Genomic DNA, 20479 nt, shown 5'->3' on the forward strand with positions numbered 1-20479 from the left:
GAACAAAGCAGTAATTGCTGATAAATATTTATATGAACATCTAACTATATTATTTTATTCTTTTATTTTACTTATATTGGAAAGGCAGATACACAGAGAGAAAGATCTATCTACTGGTTCACTCCCCAAGTGGCCATCATGGCTGGAGTTAAGCTGATCCAAAGCCAAGAGCCAAGAGCCAAGAGCTTCTTCTAGGTCTCCCACATGGGTGGAGGGTCCCAAGGCTTTGGGCCATCCTCAACTGCTTTCCCAGGCCATAAGCAGGGAGCTGGATGGGAAGCGGAGCAGCCGGGATACAAACTGGCGCCCATATGGGATCCTGGTGGATGTAAGGCATTACTATTTTTTGCTTATCATGAACGGCCTAGATTTTTTAAATTGCTTTTTCCTGGGAAAATATCAAGAAGGTTCTAACATGTGTCAGTTTTTCTCCAAAATCATTGGCTATGAATTCTGTAGTACAAGAAAAAAGATCAACGTATTCTTCTTAATGTGGAAAGTGGGGGAAAGCTAATACCTTGACCCTCAGAAAAACCTCAATTCTAGGGAGAGGAAAAGTATGAAAAAAAAAATCTGCACCACAAGTTTACCATGTAAGGGCATTAATAATTTAAATATTTAAAAAGGCATTACTGGATTTTAATGCCTTAGTAGGCGTTATTAAGTTTTTTTTTTATTAATTATTTTGCATTATGTGACAGTTTCATAGGCTCTGGGAATCCCCCCACCCCTGCCCCCTCCCCTGCCCCCCTGGTGGATTCCTCCACCTTGATGCAATATTACAGTTCAAATTCAATCAAGATTCTTTCCTTGCAAACATATACCAAGCATAGAGTCCAGCTACGTATTGTCCAGATGGGTTGAATAGTTTCTTGAGGAGACCATTTCTGGTCCGAAGTTAGAGCTGGTAGAATATCATCCCAGTCAATTAAGAGTCCCAATATAACATCAACAGCAGTTTGCAATATTATGGAATTGACATGGTTTTGAGTAACCAGTATGTTAAAAAAAAAAAAAAAAAAAGCAAGTCCTAACCACAACCTATGATTAGCTCATTGACATTTCAATTTTAGTTTATATACAGCACCGGCTGCTATATACCTTAAAATGGCTATAAGGTACCATTCAGCTGTCTCATGTCTATTTCATTTTAGTATTTAGCCATTTGTTGTGTTGAAGTATAATTTTGTTGATCTTGGCAGATTTTAGGATAATCTAGACTGGCTTGTAACTCTAACAAGACATTTGTCGACAATTAAGGTGCAGAACATTTTTTTTTTTGGGGGGGTGTGTGTGCAGGAAAATCCTCAACACCATGGTGAGGAGTAACTAATCTTTGTGTCCCACCCAGCGAGGCATGAGCCAATCCACGCCAGCTCTTTCCTGTCAGATTTCAAGCTCTACTTTCTGTTGTTTGTCTATTTATTTTAGGTTTTTTTAGTTTGTATGATTGTTTGCTGTGAGGGGTTTTTGAAGCAATCCCGATGGTCATTGCGAGGGAGGGTGGGGGTCCAGAGTTGGAGCTAGGCTCGGACCAGAGAAAGCTCTCCTCCCTGGTCCCGAAGGACATTTATTGTTCTTTTGTTTCTGCGGACCGCGTTATTAAGTTTTAAAAAGTATTGCATTTACACAATGGATACTAACTGAAGAAGTTTTGTAAGTCTTGAAAATCCAATAAATTCAAGAACACTATGGAAGGTTGCAATTAAATGGATGTCTACTGTAAATTCTTGGCACAAGGGAGTTTTTTTTTTTTAAGATTTATTTATTTTTATTGGAAAGGTAGATATACAGAGAGGAGGAGGAGAGAGAGGAAGATTTTCTGTCCGAATGTCCACTCCCCAAGTGACCACAACAGCTGGAGCTGAGCCAATCAGAAGCCAGGAGCTCTTCTGGGTCTCCCATGTGGGTGCAGGGTCCCAGGGCTTTAGACCATCCTTGACTGCTTTCCCAGGCCATAAGCAGGGAGCTGGATGGGAAACAGGGCTGCCGGGATTAGAATCGGCGACCATATGGGATCCCGGTGCTTGCAAGGTGAGGACTTTAATCACTATGCTATCGCGCCAGACCCAAGAGAGTTTTTTAGAGAAAATGTACACCCTAATATCATGAGTAAATTCAGAACTTCACATTTCAGATTGGAATGACTTCAGAAAGCAAGCTGAAATTTATTTGAAACTCCTAGGTCCATGTGTACTGAATAAGAAATAGTTTTATTTGGCAGACACCAAAAATATAATCTCCTACTGCTGTGAATCAAAGTCAAGCCTATGAATCCTTGGCTACTAAAAGCATGCTGTAGAATTTAAATAAATCAGGGACTGAAGGGCAAGTAGGCAATATTTCATGTTAAATATCTGTTAGCAATGCTTACAGTAATATCCAGAAATATAAGGACCTAACTCCCAAGACAGAAAGATATCCTTAAAAGCCTAGAATCAATTCACAAGAAATGCAATTTCTGCACTTTGCCAGTGTGCTAAAGTATCTAACAGAAATAATGATGTAATGAACATATACAAGTTCCTCGCACAACCTCAAATAAATTCCTTAGAATACAACATCTGCATAAATTACGGTTTTTATTGTTAGATACAGATTATAGATTAATTATAGATTAATTTATAAAATATTTAACAAGCAAATTAGGCTGCTTGCAGAAACCAATCGAGTTGCTGCATTTGCCTTTTGTTTTGCATTGAATTGTAATGATAAAAACCCAACTTCTAAGCTAAAAAAACAACCCCACTTTGAGAGCAGTCTGGAGCTGCAGTTCTTGAAGCTCCTGAGACTAGGTCCAGACATAGGTCCAGACTCAGTCCTTGCTGCATCTTTTTTTGATACACTTTATCTCAAATGTCCTGACCTTTTCTTCAGTCTGTGAAAACTCAACTAACTCCCCAGGGAAAATCAACCTAACTCCACAGAGGTTAACTCATTTCTCTATCCCACCCTGTCCATGGCCCATGAGGCTTCCTTCACATACTACCCCCAAAATGCACTTACCCCTTTGCTTGTGCATAATGTTAGTACTTTATGTTCTTGTTCAGTGTTTGTTCAGTTGTCTCAATATCCTTTATGTCTGTCCATGTCAGCATCATCTTAGACTGAAAACTCCCAAGGGGCAGGGACCATGTCTGTTTAACTTGTTTTGTACGGTGCCTAGGATAGAACCATGTACAGATAGGTGCTTTAAAAAATGCTTTCTGAGAAGGAGCAGCATTACTCGCAAGGACTCTAGGCCACAGCTCTCTCAGCACATGGTACTTGTCAGTATGCATTTCAGCCTATTGCACCAGGCACTGAAAGATAATGGTCCAGGACCTAGTCATAGCACTCTACTCACTCTGTTGTTAAAATGGACTTAAAAAAAGGAAAGGTAATAATTACATGGTTCCAAGTTGACACATGTGGACCTTGTTGAAGAAATGAACTAATACAGTAGAAACCAACTTGATTAACAGTGAAGAGTATGCAGGGTTCCTAGTGGAACAGTGAGGAGTTTTCAACTCTATCTAGCATTTAGTACTGTCGGAAGATTAGACTTTGGAAGTTAGATCTAAGAGACTCGAATGAGCCTATGTAATTATTTTCATCTTTGATTGTCTGTTTGTAGGTTTAGATTTCACCTTCTTTATGTGAGAACAAACATCCTATAAACTCAGGATGTGTGTTGCTTAGTCATCAGATTATAAAAAGGGCTACGTTCTTTGACATTTTGCTTAAGATGGCCCAATTAATAACAGCTGATTTTAAAATCTCAGCCCTGAATAATTAAAGATGATGGATATCTATCTATACATACATTGTATATATCACATTATTAAGATTGATAACTAAAGAGTAACATGGTAGTTCTTTAAAAATTACAGTTTGTGCCAGAGAGAACTTACTTGTCTTTACAAGAAAACAGCCTGCAGAATACTTCTGTTGTAAGATACTTATGAGGCATCTACTGTATACCAAACATTTTACTATGTGCTAAAATGTAAATAATATTTAAGACATTAGCTGTTACCTCCCAGGAGCCTACGATCTAGTTAGGGCCAAGGAATAAATATATATTAAATAACTAAAAAACTTTAAAAGTAACAAACCTATGCTATTACAGTAGGAACTATACAGACATAATGTTAAGAAACTTGGATCCACTGTGGTAGTCTAGCAGCTAAAGTCCCCGCCTTGCCTGCGGCTGCGCTTCCCATCCAGCTCCCTGCTGTGGCCTGGGAAGGCAGTCAAGGATAGCCCAAAGCCTTGGGACCCTGCACCCACATGGGAGACCCAGAAGAGGCTCCAGGCTCCCGGCTTCAGATTGGCTCAGCTTCTGCCACTGAGGCTGCTTGGGGAGTGAATCAACGGACAGATGATCTTCCTCTCTGTCTCTCTGCCTTTCTAATAAAAATAAAGAAGTCTTTTAAAAAATGTTAAGAAACTTGAGTAAGTATTACAGAAGGACAAGAATATTGAAAGTTTTAAAATTATACTTAAAACCCCAAAAACCAAAAACTTAAAAACAAAACAAAATGCTGAATCTTCAATAGGACTTGACAACTCTGATGTGAACAGGGTGACCAATTCTAAATAGAGCTGAAAAAACAAGGGAATTCACATAAACTCAAACAGGGCATTCTGAGAAGACATTTCTATCTGGAAGTGAAAAACTGTTGACAGCTGATAGAAGATCTCCATCTCTTCCTGCCTTTCAAGTGAATAAATTTTGGCTTAAACATTTTTTAAGGTGAAAAAATAACCACTGCCCTTCATTATTAATAATGTTAAAAAACATTCTGTAGCACTATTTATACTCATTCTACATGTATGCCAGGTAATCATATACTATCTTTCTTTTTTTAAAGATTTATTCATTTTATTACAAAGTCAGATATACACAGAGGAGGAGAGACAGAGAGGAAGAGCTTCCATCCGATGATTCACTCCCCAAGTGAGCCGCAACGGGCCGGTACGCGCCGATCTGAAGCCGGGAACCTGGAACCTCTTCCGGGTCTCCCACGCGGGTGCAGGGTCCCAAAGCTTTGGGTCATCCTCGACTGCTTTCCCAGGCCAGAAGCAGGGAGCTGGATGGGAAGTGGAGCTGCCGGGATTAGAACCGGCGCCCATATGGGATCCCGGGGCTTTCAAGGTGAGGACTTTAGCTGCTAGGCCATGCCGCCGGGCCCCATATACTATCTTTTAAATCATACCCATACCTAAAATTTTTTCCATGAGAATTATTTTTATTTTTATTTTTTAAAGATTTATTTTATTTTTATTACAAAGTCAGATATACTGAGAGGAGGAGAGATACAGAGGAAGTGAAGCTGCCGGGATTAGAACCAGCAGCCATATGGGATCAAGGCGAGGACCTCAGCCACTAGACCACGCTGCCGAGCCCGAGAATTATTTTTATTAAGAAAAACTATATTTTGTAAAATAACAAAGGACTATGAAAATTCCAGTAGTCATATATCCTGAGGAAGTCAACTGGACATTTAATTTACATTTTCCTTTTAGGGCATATGAGAAGCTTGGCTATTAAGCTCTTTTAGGAGACAATAAAATAAGTTGGGCAAAAAAAAAAAAATAAGTTGGGCAAGTACACTTTGTTGTGTGAATTTGGGAAAATTACCGTCACTTTTTGCTTGTGTAGAGAGAGTATTATCTATATCAGAATTTTATGAAGAGCTATTATTTCTTTCACTTCTAAATTATATGGATACCCAACTATGGACAAATTAAGCATGACAAATTTATGGAGTAGAGGTATACTGACAAGAGATGCTTGAAGAAAAAGTATTATTTAAGGCCCTGGAATAAAAAAAGACAGTTTCAGGGCCCGGCGCCGTGGCCTAGCAGCTAAAGTCCTCGCCTTGAAAGCCCCGGGATCCCATATGGGCGCCGGTTCTAATCCCGGCAGCTCCACTTCCCATCCAGCTCCCTGCTTCTGGCCTGGGAAAGCAGTCGAGGATGACCCAAAGCTTTGGGACCCTGCATCTGCGTGGGAGACCCGGAAGAAGTTCCAGGTTCCCAGCTTCAGATCGGCGCGTACCGGCCCGTTGCGGCTCACTTGGGGAGTGAAACATCGGATGGAAGATCTTCCTCTCTGTCTCTCCTCCTCTCTATATATCCGGCTTTCCAATAATAATAAAATCTTAAAAAAAAAAAAAAAAAAAGACAGTTTCAGTAAATTCTCTGGAAAGAAATATAGGATATTTGTTTTTTCCTTTAAGATCTAGAAGGAGTAGAAGAGAAATTCATCAGTCAAGAAATCTGAAGAGACAGAATTAGAATTCAGATTCTGCAATATGCAATTACATTTTATTAAAGTTTCTGAAAATTTTACTGTAACATATAATTCAGCTATCTGTATGTACATATAGTATGTACCCAGAAAGCCTCACAGTGTTGAAAAATCAAAATCAAAGTTTTTCATTCTTAAGGAGCAAGTAAAACCAAATCAAGTTTTTCATTCTTAAGGAGCAAGACCAGACGTAATCCATTAGAGCACACATGGAATTCTTCTTTTGAAGTCACTTTAGTAATCTGCCACATAATAGGGATATATATATGGATTCTAAAGAGCTACTGAGTTTTCTTAACTATGAACTTTGAACAATAAAGAGTATGCAAAATTGAACCACAATGGAATAGCCTTAGGTGGAAATCTTTTTTAAAAGATTTATTTTTTTATTGGAAAGGCAGATATATAGAAAGGAGGAGAGACAGAAAGATCTTCTATCCACTAGTTGAATCTGCAAGTGGCTGCAATGGCTGGAGTTGAGTTTTTCCAAGCCAGGAACCAGGAGCCTCTTCTGGGTCTTCAACATGGGTGCACGGTCCCAAGGCTTTGGGCCATTCTGCATTGCTTTCCCAGGCCACAAGCAGGGAGCTGGATGAGAAGTGTAGCAGCAGAGACAGAAATCCGTGTTCACATGGGATCCCAGTGCTTGAAGGGGGGAGAATTAGTCAATTGAACCACTGCACCAGGCCCAGGCTGAAATTTTTCTTTTTTTTTTGACCATATATATAAACTTGGACCGAAAGCAAAGTAAGAAAAATTTCTGAGGTTGAATTTAGGTATTACTAGACACTTATAAATATGAAGTCATACTTGAATGCTGAAATGCATATTTGAAATGTGGTAAAACATGTCATGAATCTTCATGACAGCAGGTGGAATTCAGCTTGTTAGCTGAATTCATGTGCGATGAATGTCAAGTAGTTAGAGGAAAACAATACAGCCTTTTTATGATATAACCAGTACTTTGGGGGGGGTAAAAATCAAGCAAAACTGTAAAATCACTCCCACTTAACATTTGACAACCAATTTTGGAGGATGGTTATTCAACTTTTACACAGGCAGCTTCAACTATTGTTTCTAGGAACAACAGAAAAGGAACAAAACTGTAGATTTTTTCTAATTTCATAGCAATCTAAGGATTTACTACTCATCGAAGACATAGGAAAGTATGCTAAAAATCAATCAAAATAGGCTTTAAGACTGATTTTTTTTTCCTTTTTACAAGAAACAGCAAGGGTATTTTATAATGGATAAAAGGAAAATCCATTTCTAAGAAGACACAAGAATTATAAGTATACAAGCTCCCAAAGGAGCTGCAGAATAAATGAAGCAAAATGTACACAAATGGAGAAAGACAATTCGACAACAGCTGAATGCTTTCATGGCCCATCTTCAATAATGGAAAGGTAAAAGATCATCAAGGAAATAGAAGACTTGAAAAGCACTGTGAATTAGACAGGCATCTATACAGTACTCCATCTAATAACAAAATACAGTGTTCTTTCCAGGACATGCCATATGTCAAGCCATAAAACATATCACAATGTATTTAAGAAACTGGGCAGGGCCCGGCGCCATGGCCTAGCAGCTAAAGTCCTCGCCTTGAACTCCCCGGGATCCCATATGGGTGCCGGTTCTAATCCCGGCAGCTCCACTTCCCATCCAGCTCCCTGCTTGTGGCCTGGGAAAGCAGTCGAGGACGGCCCAATGCATTGGGACCCTGCACCTGCATGGGAGACCTGGAAGAGGTTCCTGGTTCCCGGCATCGGATCGGCGCACACCGGCCCGTTGCAGCTCACTTGGGGAGTGAATCATCGGACGGAAGATCTTCTCTGTCTCTCCTCCTCTCTGTATATCTGACTTTGTAATAAAAGTAAAAATCTTAAAAAAGAAAAAAAAAGAAATTGAGCAAAGTATACTTTCTGACCACACTGAAATTAAATTAGAAATCAGCAACAAAACACCATTTGGAAATTTATAAATTCATGAAAAATAAATAACCAGTGAATCAAAGAGAAAACTAGAAAATATTCTGAGATGAATGAAAACACAGCAAAGCATATAAGATACAGCTAACACAGTTTTGAGAGGAAAATTTAAGAGGTGTAAATGACTGTAATAAAAAATAAGAAAGATCAAAGTATGGGAAGACAAACTAAGAAATTAAAGAAAAGGTATTAATACATACCTGACAACTCTTGTCTAAAATAAACAAAGAAAATTAAAAATGAACAGCAAGAAAATCATTATCCTGATTTTTAAAAAATGGGCATAAGACCTGAGCACTTTACCAAGTATATTTAGACAGCAAGCAAAGTATATGAAATTATGCTAACCATATGCCATGAGACTGGCAAATAAAAAACAAAAAACTACATACCTGTAAGAATGGACAAAATCTAAAACACTGGCAGCACGAAAGCAAACATGGATGTGGGAAGGCAAAATGGACTATGGTACAGTCACTTAGGACAGTTTTGAATTTTGTTTTTGTTTTCAAGACTATACCTTCATCCACTTCAACTGCCTGTAAGAGCCACAGCTAAGCCAGGCCAAAACCAGGAGCCCAGAACTCCATCTACATCTCACACAAGAATGGTAGAAACCTAAGTACTGAGGCCATCACTGGCTGCCTTCCCAGGTGTATTGGCAGGAAGCTGGATCAGAAGAGGGGTAGCTAGAATTAAAAAGCACTGTGATATGGGATGCAAGCACCCCAGATGATGGCTTAACTGACTGTGCCACAACATCCACTCCAGTCCTGATGTTTCCTTTATTTTCTTTTTTAAAAGATTTATTTGATAGGTAGAGTTAGAGAGATGGGGAGAAAGGGAGAAATCTTCTATCTGCTGGTTCACTCTCCAGATGGCTGCAATGGCCAGATCTGGGCAGGCCAAAGCCAGGAGCCTAGAATTCCTTAACCTGATACACCTCAATGCCAACTTCTTGAGGGTTCTGACAAAATGAAATATACTTACATAATTCAACAATCACGCTTCTTGGCATTTACTCCAATGAGCTGAAAACTAATACTGATGTAAAATTATACACACGGATATTTAGAGTAACTTTATTCTTAACTACCCAAACTTGGAAGCAATCATGTCCTTCAGTGGGTGAATGCATAAACCTCCACACCCAGTAAAGAGTTTTGTTTAGTGATAACATGACATGAGCTATCAATCCACAAAAAAACATGGAGGAAGCTTAGAGGTAGATTATTAAATGAAAGAAGCCAATCTGAAACAGCAATATACTGAATGAGTTCAACAACATGACATTCTTTTAGAACAACAACAACAAAAAAACCCCAATCACACTCCCCCCCCGAAAACAAACAAACTACAGAGGTGGTAAAGGAAAAAAATAAAGTTGTGGTTAGGAGTTGAGGGAGAGAAGAATGGATAGATGAGCACAGAATTTTTAGGAGTAAAACTCACAATGGTAGAATAGGACATGGTCAAAAATGAACACTAAACTATGGATGCTGAGTAGTAATGATATGTCAGTGTAAGTTCCTTGATTGTAATAGATGTATAACTATGGCACAGTAGAAGGTGTGTGATGGCAGCAGAGTTAACGAGACTCAATGCTCAGTTTCTCCAAGTACTTAAAAATGTTCTTTAAAGAAAAATCTAGCGAGAGTGAGCAAGAGAGAGAGAAAGCAATCTCAAATCAAGAACTTCAACCTTCCTCCACAAGAAACCAGGAAAAGGGAACTGAAACCAAGCAGTAATGGGAAGTAATAAAAATTAGGGGGAAAAAATCAGAATAGAGTAATAAAAAAGTACTGGAAACAAAAACTTAAGGATTCATTTGTTGGGGAAAAAAATTGTCAAATATTTAGCTAAACTGACCAAGGCAAAAAGTTTCAAAATACTAAACAAATGAAAGAGCAAACAGTACCTTCCATGTTGTAACAATTAATAGGATTTTAAAGGAATGCTACAAATAATTAAGCGCCAACAAATCAGATCACATAAAGGAAATGGACAAATCCCTAGAAAGATACAAACTGACAGACTTTACTCTGGAAGAAATAGAAGATCTGAATAAACCTGTAACAAGTGATGGGACTGGATTAGTAATCAAAAAGCTTCCCATAAACAAAAGTCCAGGACTAAATGGCTTCACTGCTACTAAACATTTAAAGAAATAATGCCAATCATTCATAAAACCTTCCAAAAAATATAAAAGAAGGCCTTCACTTTGCAATTTATTCCAAGAGACAAGTCATTACTCTAGTACCCAAACCGAAGATACCACAAGAAAACTGCAGCCCAATCAATATCCATCATGATTGTGGACATAAAAGTCATCAACAAAATGCTAGCAACCTTCAAAAGATCATACACTCTGACCAACTGGAATTTATCCCAAAGTTTGTCTAGCATATGAAAATCAGTGTAATATATCACATTTATAAAGGACACAACGCACAAAAACTTAAAAAATAAACCCAAGGTATATAACATTTTAACAAAATCTTTCATTATAACAAAATCTTTCATTATAAGAGCAACCAACAAGAACATCCTAGATCTGACAAAGGTGATCTCTAAAGCCCAATTAACACACATAGGAAAAAAACAGATGTTACCCTTTTGAGGTCAAGAATAAGACAAAGATTTCTTCTATTTTCTTCGCTTCTACTTAACACTACTAGAGGTTATATCCAGGGCAGTTAGACAAGAAAATGAAATACAGACTAAAAAAGAATGAAACTATTCCTACCCAGAGATATGATTTTATATACACAAAATCCAAAGGAATCCACTAAAACATCTCATTTTTAGATGAGTTCAGAAAGGTCACAGGATACAAGATCAAGACACAAAAATCAACTGAACTCAATATACTTGTAATAAAAAACTCAAGTTACAAAAGCACCACAATGAAAAATATTTAAGAATAAATTTAACAAAAGCACAAGACTTGTACTTTGAAAATTATGAAAAACCAGCAAAAGAAATTTAAAAAATAAAGTGAATTCTATGCATGAGAGTCCAAATATCTCTTTTTGAGATAATTCTTCTCTGAATTCTGCTTAACCACAAATAATATTACTGTCAGGGCTCAAACTTCATAGAAATGCTTTCCTCTTAGTGGCACCACAAACCTTGTTTCAGGTGGCACTTCATATTTCCAATCAATGCTTCTTTTTTTTTTTTTAAGACTTATTTATTTGACCTCAATGGCCAGTGCTACATGGATCAGAAGCCAGGAGCCCAGATCCTTTTCCAGGTCTCCCACAAGGGTGCAGGGTCCAAAGACTTTGCGTTGTCCTCGACTGCTCTCCCAGGCCACAAGCAGGGAGCTGGATGGGAAGTGGGGCTGCTGGGATTAGAATAGGTGCCCATATGGGATCCCGGTACGTTCAAGGCGAGGACTTCAACCGTTACACTATGGCGCTGGGCCGCAAGCAATGCTTCTTTATTTTGTAATGTACAGAAAAATTTAATGTACATAGAAATCTTATGATTTCATTAAAATGCAATTTTAAAAGACTGACTTATTTTTATTGAAAAGGCAGATTTACAGAGAGAAAGAGAGACAGAGAGAAAAGATCTTCCTGGTAAGCCAGGAGCTTCTTCAGGTCTCCCACATGGATGCAGGGTTCTAAGGTTCTGGCGCATTCTTTATTGGCTTTCTGACTTCCCAGGCCACAAGCAGGGAGCTGATGGGAAGTGGAGTATCCAGGACACGAACCAGTGTCCATATGGGATCCTAGCGCATGAAAGATGAGAACCTTAGCTGCTAGGCTACCGTGCAAGGACCAGGTTGCAAGATTTTATTTAAGTAGGTACATACATACAACTAGTCTAATTTGTAAAAAAAGGAAAAGAGAAAGAGAAGAAAAGTAAACCTTAAGATGAGTGATAAATTAAGAGAAAGATGGAAGTTTGATGAGTCCTCTAAGCTTTTCATAAATGAACACAGTAAATTCTCTGTAAAAAAAGAAAATATACTTAACACTACGTGTTTTAAGAGCCTGACTTGGCCAGCTAGCAAGCCAGCAAGTGGCTCAATCTGTAGGAAAATGTTTTTTAAATTTTTTATTTATTGATCTATTTGAAAGGCATAAATAAAGAGAAAGGGTTCTTAGCTGCTGGTTCACTACCCAAATGCTGGAAATAAGGAATTCAATCCATATTTCCCATGGGAGTGGTAAAGACCCAACCACTGCTCTTTCTCAAGGTATATATTAGCAGGAATCTAGAAAAAAAAAAAATAGAAGTGGAGTCAGGACTTGATATCAGGCACTCAGATAAGAAGTATTCCCAACCAGTGTATTAACCCCTAGACCAAATGCCTGAGCCTAAAATACCTAAAATACCTACTACACATATATAATCTTATAGTATTGGCTTTTCTCCTGTTTCCCCTTCTCTAATGTTTCTTATTCCTTTTAGACGGTTTCTGAAACATCATTTGGAGACCAACTGTGATGCATGAGGATCTATTAATTGATCTACAGACAATGTGAGAACAAAGGTAATACAGAGGACTAGTTTTGACTTTCAAAGAAACCCTGTGAGATTGTTAATTGCTGTTACATCCCAAGAGCAACTCACGCTCTAGAAGGAATAAGAGAACACTGTTTCAGCTAATACAGTATCATGTAAGTTTTTTACTTTGCTTAAATGTATTTTTGTTAGTTACTACCACAATAGGTTAAACCTCATATTTAGGTAATGAATCGGTGGATCAAAATGTTCCCCAAAAAAGCAAAAAATATTTTTAACCCAGAATGCCATATATGATAATATTACGATCTCAGAGTGAAGACTGTAGAATGGTCTGTGGCTAGTGCGTTCAAAATGATCAGCTTGCAATTTGAGACATCCTTGTTCTCCTCACACTTTAATACATAATTAAATAGGGCAAAGAAGCCACTAAAGTGTTCATATCCTGTTGAAAAAAGTTATGCTGAGAGGCTGAGACAAAAAAAAAAAAAAAAAAAGAGAGAGAACACAGCATACTACTATCCACTGGCTCACCCCCAGATGCCCACGATGCCTAGGCTGAGTCAAACCACGGCTGGTAACTCAATCCAGGTCTCAGATGAGGGTAATAGGGATCACTTGAGTCATCTACTTGAGGCATAACCTGCTGTCTCCCCCGCTGGGGATTTGGGGAATGAACCAGCAATGGTCTCTAGCTCTCAAAAACAAAACAAAAATCAACAAAATTATAAAGATAAAACCATATTCAATACTTCAAGCTGCTTTCAACAAAACGGGTGTATCTTGTCAACTGGAAAATTAATGACAAATATGCTCCAAGAGAAACAAAGCAAGCTTCTGACAAAATTTCATCATCACATGACACGACTGGACAATACGTAATACATGTATGAGACAGGAAGAACAGCCAACATCACAGATATATGTTCCTAAGGATTCTGTTTTATGGCTGTAGGAATCAACTTTAAGCATATACATGTGAAATATGTGAATCAAGAAATACAGGCCATTTTTAATTCTGATTACCAATGGAAGTATGCTTTGAAGGAGAGATTTTTCTTTTACACAATGATTACTTTTGACTTCAGAAGGTAGACTGGGATTGCTATGGTCAGAGTACAACTCAAAGTCAATTTGCACATCACTTCTTTGACAGACAGTAGCTGGCATCTGACAATGTATCCTCTGTTTTTAAAGTAAGTGCTAAAGGCTGCATGGGAAATTCTGAATGTAATTCAAACTGCAGTCCATGAACAGACATCTTCAGCATGTTATGTCAAGAAAGAACAAACACATTCTCTATTTTGTCAAAGAGAAAGATGCTAACAAATTTCAAATGAAGGATGTACCTTTTCTTCATGACACTGATGGATGTCAGTAAAACAGTTCTGATTTTAAGATGTTAACTTAGTGTCATAACATATATATCATGTATATACATATATACTTAACTATACTGAAATATGAAGACCAAATGGCAACACTGTTTAACCAGAATTTGACTCTTAACTAGTATCTAGATAGCTTCTTTCCCAAGATATTAAGAAGTCTCATAGAGCTGAATTCAGCCAAAAGAACAGATTGTTGTCATCTCTCAAAATTAAAGATTTTAACTTTTTTAAACTTAATGTAATATATGTTTCAACCCAATGTTTGAATTTTCAGTGAGAATTCTTGCAGTAATTTTTATTTCCATTTATTTTAATGTCTGAAATATTGAATGCTCTTCCAACAATCTATAAATGAAAGCAGGGCTGTCTAATATAATGAGCAGCAGAAAAGGGACCAGTTAAATATTAATCCTCAACATCAGTTAGCCAGATATCAGTGCAGTCAGAGAACGCAATAATAACTGCTTCCTTTTCCTGATTTCAAGTTATTTCACAGTTTTGTTTTTTTTTTAAATAAAGGACTGTTTTGGTCCTAAAATGAAAACAATTTAGATTATTCATTTGCATTTAATGTAACTGTAATCATGGTGTGCATGAAGACCTATCACGTAGTCCACAAATTCCAAATGTATGAGATGATTACTTTGTCTGTTATACTGTATTTACGAGAAGTTATGATTTTTCCTATGCCTCACACTAGAGAAAAACAAATATAGAAATTCTCTTGGCCCTTATTAATATTATATTAAAAGGCATTTTATTATCCACACTTGTATTTCTTCATTTAAAAAAAACAAGAGTCTGACTTCAATATGTAATTAAAAAGAAAGTATATAATTACTATTTCTAAATTTTCCTTCAATCCTACTCCTCCAAAATCCATCCTTTTCCTGAACTCAAGCTGTCTTTCTGTACACTGGGTTATAGCCAAGGGTGATACTAAAAATGCTTAATGACTAGCAGAGCATAAAAAACAAAAATGAGACCAATTAATAAAGGAATGACTCTAATGGTAGAAATATTAGCATGTTATAGCTTCTTAATCAGTCAGCTATCCAGCTTTTCCATGTTAGCCCCATTCTCAAAAGCCTTTGGTTATTCCTTCCAATACCCAGAAGGACAGCAGTTTTCACTAAAGACATAAATTAGATTCCAAAAATTGGACTTTATTTGTCTTTAATTTCCCTATTCTTCCTCACCAAGAGAAGCATTAGAAAGAACACATTACTATTTTCTTTCTTTTACGCCAGTTGAGTCCAGAGAATGAGGATCTTTAAATTGGCTTTTTATTAGACCTTTGCTACTTCATTACAGCCACAAAAATATGCAAGTTCTTTCTCCTCTCAAACAAGTGAAATAGTTAAGGTACAAATGGATGGATTTGGAACTATATTAAAGATATTGCATAAACTGTTAGCAAAACAAATTGAAGTCTGACGTTTACAGAGGAAACAACCAAAATGGAATGAAGAGAATCACAAAAAAATAGAGGTGGATCATTTTAAAATAAACTTACCCAGCTTTGGAAAAACGATTAAGTATTCAGCATTGCACTGGGGGCAAGCCACTCTAGCTGTGCTGTTTCCTCTTTGTTTTTCATCCACCCAGCGCTGCAGACAAGCCTGGTGAACCCATTTTGTAGATCCTCTACATCTGCACGGTCTCACCCATTCAGCCGTTCTATCATCTTCATCAGTGGCAAAACATACCCAGCAACTTCTGTAAATTAACAGAAATATATTAATATTAATATATATATTATATGTATATTACATATACATATACATATTTTCTTTAATTGCAAAGCCAGATAGACAGGAAGATCTTCCATCTGCTGATTCACTCCCCAAGTGACCGGAGCTGAGCCAATCCGAAGCCAGGAGTCAGGAACTTCCACCAGGTATCCCATGCAGGTACAGGGTCCCAAGAATATGGGACATCCTTGACTACTTTCCCAGGCCACATGCAAGGAGCTGGATGGGAAGTGGAGCTCCCGGGATTAGAACCAGCGTTCATATGGGATCCTGGTGTGTTCAAGGTGAGGACTTTAGCCGCTAGGCTACTGTGCCCGGCTCCCTCCTATGTTATATTATAGCGCCTCTTGTGCTACATTAAAAGAATAAGGAGACAACATAGCAATGAATTTTTTGTAGAGTGGCTTTTTAATGTTTCCTCTCATCTTCCTCTGTAGGATGTTGTGGTTTTGCAATTTTGCTTTTAAAGTAATTCTACCAACTTTCTAGCAATTCTTTATCTCTCCAATGAACTAGGATGCATAGAGACAACCCTTAAGCTGTCTCTGAGAATTCTTTGAGAAATAGTAAGCACAGAGATACATCATGTGAAATTTGGTATTCTAATCCATTTCAACACTAATCTCTCAACTTGGAGAAAAAAAAGTACTAACATACGTGATATCGCACAGTTACATTCAATTTATAACTCAGGGAAAACTCCCACCCATTTCTAACTCAGCGAAAGTATGATCATAAGGAAACACAAGGAATATATTTTTAAAAAGAAGCACAAAGACTAGGCATTGGTCTAGCGGTTGAAGCCAGATAAAACACGCATATCAGACTTCCCAGGTTTGATGCCCACTTCTGGCCCCCGATTCCAGCTTCCTACTAATGAAGATTGTCGAAGATAGCAGTGACAGCACAAGTAATCAGGTTCCTGCCACTTATGTGGAGGGACCCACATTGAATTCTCAATTCTCAGAATTCGACCTGGCCTGGTCCCAGCCAATGTGAGCATTCTGGGAGTGAACCCCCAGATGGGAGTGTGCTTTTTCTTTGCCTTGTTAAAAATAACAACAAAAAAGGTAAACACTGATAATTACAAAGGAGGTGGAGATAATAGGACAAACTGTTTCAGGATAGTGATGTGACCCAATTCAAGTCTGGTTTCATTATAGGTGTGAGTAGTTCTTTTATTCATTTATATTCATTATGCTTGACATTTAAAAGTCTCAAGTCTGGATGCTTACTTTAAAAACAAAATCCTATTGAGATGATTAATTTTAAGACATTATTCTTCTCCAGCTGCAGGCAACTGCCTAGGTGGCTTTGTACCTAGCAAGTGTTCACTGCTGGGAGAAAAGCAGCCAATAGCTGTTGGGCATCCTGGGCTTCGTTAAAGCCAAATCTGTATTAACTATACCAGTGTACAGTATGGTTGTCTATTCTCTGTGTGTGTGTTTTTAAAGATATGTCAGGAGTGGGAAACTACAGAATGGGACATGTCACCCTGACCCCCAGGTGGGGTGGCTGCAAATTGCCTGGTGAAGGGGATCTGGGGACATTGGAGTGGGCATTTTTGACAGGGGAGGGATGACTTTCGGAGTCTTCCTCGGACGGGGCCACTGCACTCACTGGTAGGCAAGGGAGATGAGACGTAGTGGTTTGTGTGTGTGTGTGTGGGGGGGGTTGACAAATAGAAACAACTGCAGCTTATTATCTACTGTGCATTTTTCACTTAAATAAGTGGCTTCTATCAGAACAAATGATTATGCTATATAGTCCATCATTCAAAGATTGATGAGGTCTTTACTCCTTGTGAAAAAAGACCTTCAAGAAATTCAACTGTGCGTTCTAATTTAAACTTCTCAGGGTCCAGGGCTGTGGCACAGTGGTTTAATCCACTGCTTGCAAAGCTGATATTCCATATCCAAGTGCATACTTCATTCCCAGTTACTCCATTTCTGACTCGGTTTCCTGTTTGTTAAGACTCAAATGGAGTTCCAATCTCTCAGTAGCTTCGGTCTAGCCCAGCCCTGCCATTATGTCCCTTTGGGAATGAACTAGCAGATGGAAGAGCTTGCCCTCTGTTACCATGCTTTTCAAACAAACAAAACAACCCTAAAACATACAAATAAACTTTTCAATTACAATGGGGAACAAGCTGAACCAAGCCATGGTAATAATTTCCAAAACCATACTTGGGCTCTGCCACCAACAATGGGAGACCCATCTGGAATTCCTGGTTCCTGGCTTCAGCCTGCCCAGCCCTGGCTGCTGCATCCATTTGGGAAGTAAACCAGATGAAAGATGAGCTATCTCCCTCTCACTTTCCTATCTTACTGTCAATTCACTTTTTAAGCAAAGAAGTCTTTTTTTTTTTTTAAAGATTGATTTGTCTTTATTGGAAAGTCAGACTCACAGAGAGAAAGAGACAAAGATCTTCCATCCACTGGTTCACTCTCCAAGTAGTTGGAATGGCCAGAGCTGAGCCAATCTGAAGCCAGGAGCCATGAGCTCTTCTGGGTCTCCCACGCGGGTGCAGGGTCCCAAGGCTCTGGGCTGTCCTCGACTGCCCTCCCAGGCCACAAGCAGGGAGCTGGAAGGGAAGTGGAGCACCTGGAAATATGAACCAGCAGCAACATGGGATCCCAGCAGATGCAAGGCAAGGACCTTAGCAACTAGTCTACTGTGCTGGGTCTTAAAAATAAACCTTTTCTGTGAATATCCAAGTACACAGCATGTGCAATCTATAATTCTTATTTTGCTATACTTTAAAAATATACATCCATTTACCAATCTTATTTTTGACGCATTTTAATGTTGTAGACACCATTGTTATCTCACCCCTAAATACCTGTACAGCATAGGTTTACTTTTTAGAAGATACTCATATAAAGCATGAACTCTCACATATTTTACAGTCAATTTCACATTGAGATAGATAATTGAATAATGATTTTTAGGGAAAATTATCCGGAATTGAACATTATTTTGAAGTATCACCAAATAACTTTTGACTGAGTCATAATATTCCAAGCAGAGCTTACAAATTTGGATTTAAAACTAATGCCATTAGAAATGAATTTAAATCTTAGGAATAAATATTCAGATAGCAGCCTGCCTGATCTTCAGCATCTATCAACTGACTACATCTTGTTTATATTTAATCTAAGTACTGAACAATAAATCTTACGGTCATCTTAAACCAAATAATATTGCTCACATATAACATATAAACTTGTGATAGGACATAAAAAGCTTAGATGCAGGGCCCGGCGGCATGGCCTAGCAGCTAAAGTTCTCGCCTTGAAAGCCCCGGGATCCCATATGGGCGCCGGTTCTAGTCCCGGCAGCTCCACTTCCCATCCAGCTCCCTGCTTGTGGCCTGGGAAAGCAGTTGAGCACGACCCAATGCATTGGGACACTGCACCCGTGTGGGAGACCTGGAAGAGGTTCCAGGTTCCCGGCTTCAGATTGGCGCGCACCGGCCCGTTGCGGCTCACTTGGGGAGTGAATCATCGGATGGAAGCTCTTCCTCTCTGTCTCTCCTCCTCTCTGTATATCTGACTTTGTAATAAAAATAAATCTTTAAAAAAAAAAAAGCTTAGATGCAAAGAAATGTGAAATACACATGAAATTTTCTGGGCCCAGCACGGAAGCCTAATGGCTAAAGTCCGAGCCTTCCATACACCAGGATCCCATATAAGCACCGATTCGTATCCCGGTGGCCCAGCTTCCTTCCATCTCCCTGCTTGGGTCCTGGGAAAGCAGTCGAGGACAGCCCAAAGCCTTGGGTTCCTGCACCTGTGTGGGAAACCTGGAGGAAGCTCCTGGCTCCACATCAACCCAGCTCCAGCTGTTGCAGCCACTTGGGGAGTGAATCATCGGACGGAAGATCTTTCTGTCTCTCCTCTCTGTTTATCTGTCTTTTCAATAAAAATAACTAAATCTTAAAAAAAAAAAACTCGAAAAATTCTAATTCTAGTTATATAAAGCCCGGCAGCGACTTGCCAGAGACACTGAGAATTTGCTGGTTGCATGTTGTTTCAGTGCTTCTGCGTGACTACACCAAGTAGACTGTCTTTGTCTGGAATTTCTAACAGCTTCACTTGGGTGATTTGTGGTTTGTTTCCAAGTCTGCATGAAAGTACCCTAAGGACATTAACCAGAACAAAAAAGAGTAAGGGACCAATTTGGGTAGATTAGGAAAGATTTTAGTAAGAAGTAATGGTACAGATAACAAAAGAGCAGTAGTTTTATGTATTACAGGTGCCCTAGGACAATGGTTGTAGAGCAGGCAGCTTCCTTGAGAACTTGCACATTCTCTGGCTCTACCTTGGAGCAGGTGAATACGAAATTCTTCGGGAGGAGCACCAGGAAACCTGTTTCAACAATCCCTCAAAGCTTTGATGCAAGAAGGTAGAATGAGAGAGAGATACTTCATCTGCTGGTCCCTCCCCCAAATGCCCACAATAGCCAGCTTTGGGTGAGGCTGAAGCTGGGAGCCTGGAATAACAAACAGGAATCACACTTGGGTGGCAGGGCTCCAAGCACTTCAGCCAGTATCACTGGCAGGACAGC

General features: G+C 38.8%; 1 protein-coding gene across 5 annotated transcripts in view; it reads right to left on the minus strand.

Annotated features, from left to right (window-relative positions):
• Positions 1–20479, minus strand: part of MARCHF5 (membrane associated ring-CH-type finger 5) — a 48286-nt gene that overhangs the window by 14192 nt on the left and 13615 nt on the right. For 3 of the 5 annotated variants that reach the window (XM_058671360.1, XM_058671363.1, XM_058671359.1), the window contains exon 2: positions 15673–15875. The exons of 1 other annotated variant lie outside the window; for it this stretch is intronic. In XM_058671360.1, coding sequence (XP_058527343.1) covers positions 15673–15875 — 203 coding nt within the window. Of the gene's footprint in view, positions 1–3006; positions 3163–15672; positions 15876–20479 lie in introns of all 5 variants that reach the window. One more of the 5 variants, XM_058671361.1, reaches the window with a different exon arrangement.

The sequence above is a fragment of the Ochotona princeps genome, chromosome 13 (genome assembly GCF_030435755.1).
Source record: "Ochotona princeps isolate mOchPri1 chromosome 13, mOchPri1.hap1, whole genome shotgun sequence".
Taxonomy (NCBI): Eukaryota; Metazoa; Chordata; class Mammalia; order Lagomorpha; family Ochotonidae; genus Ochotona; species Ochotona princeps.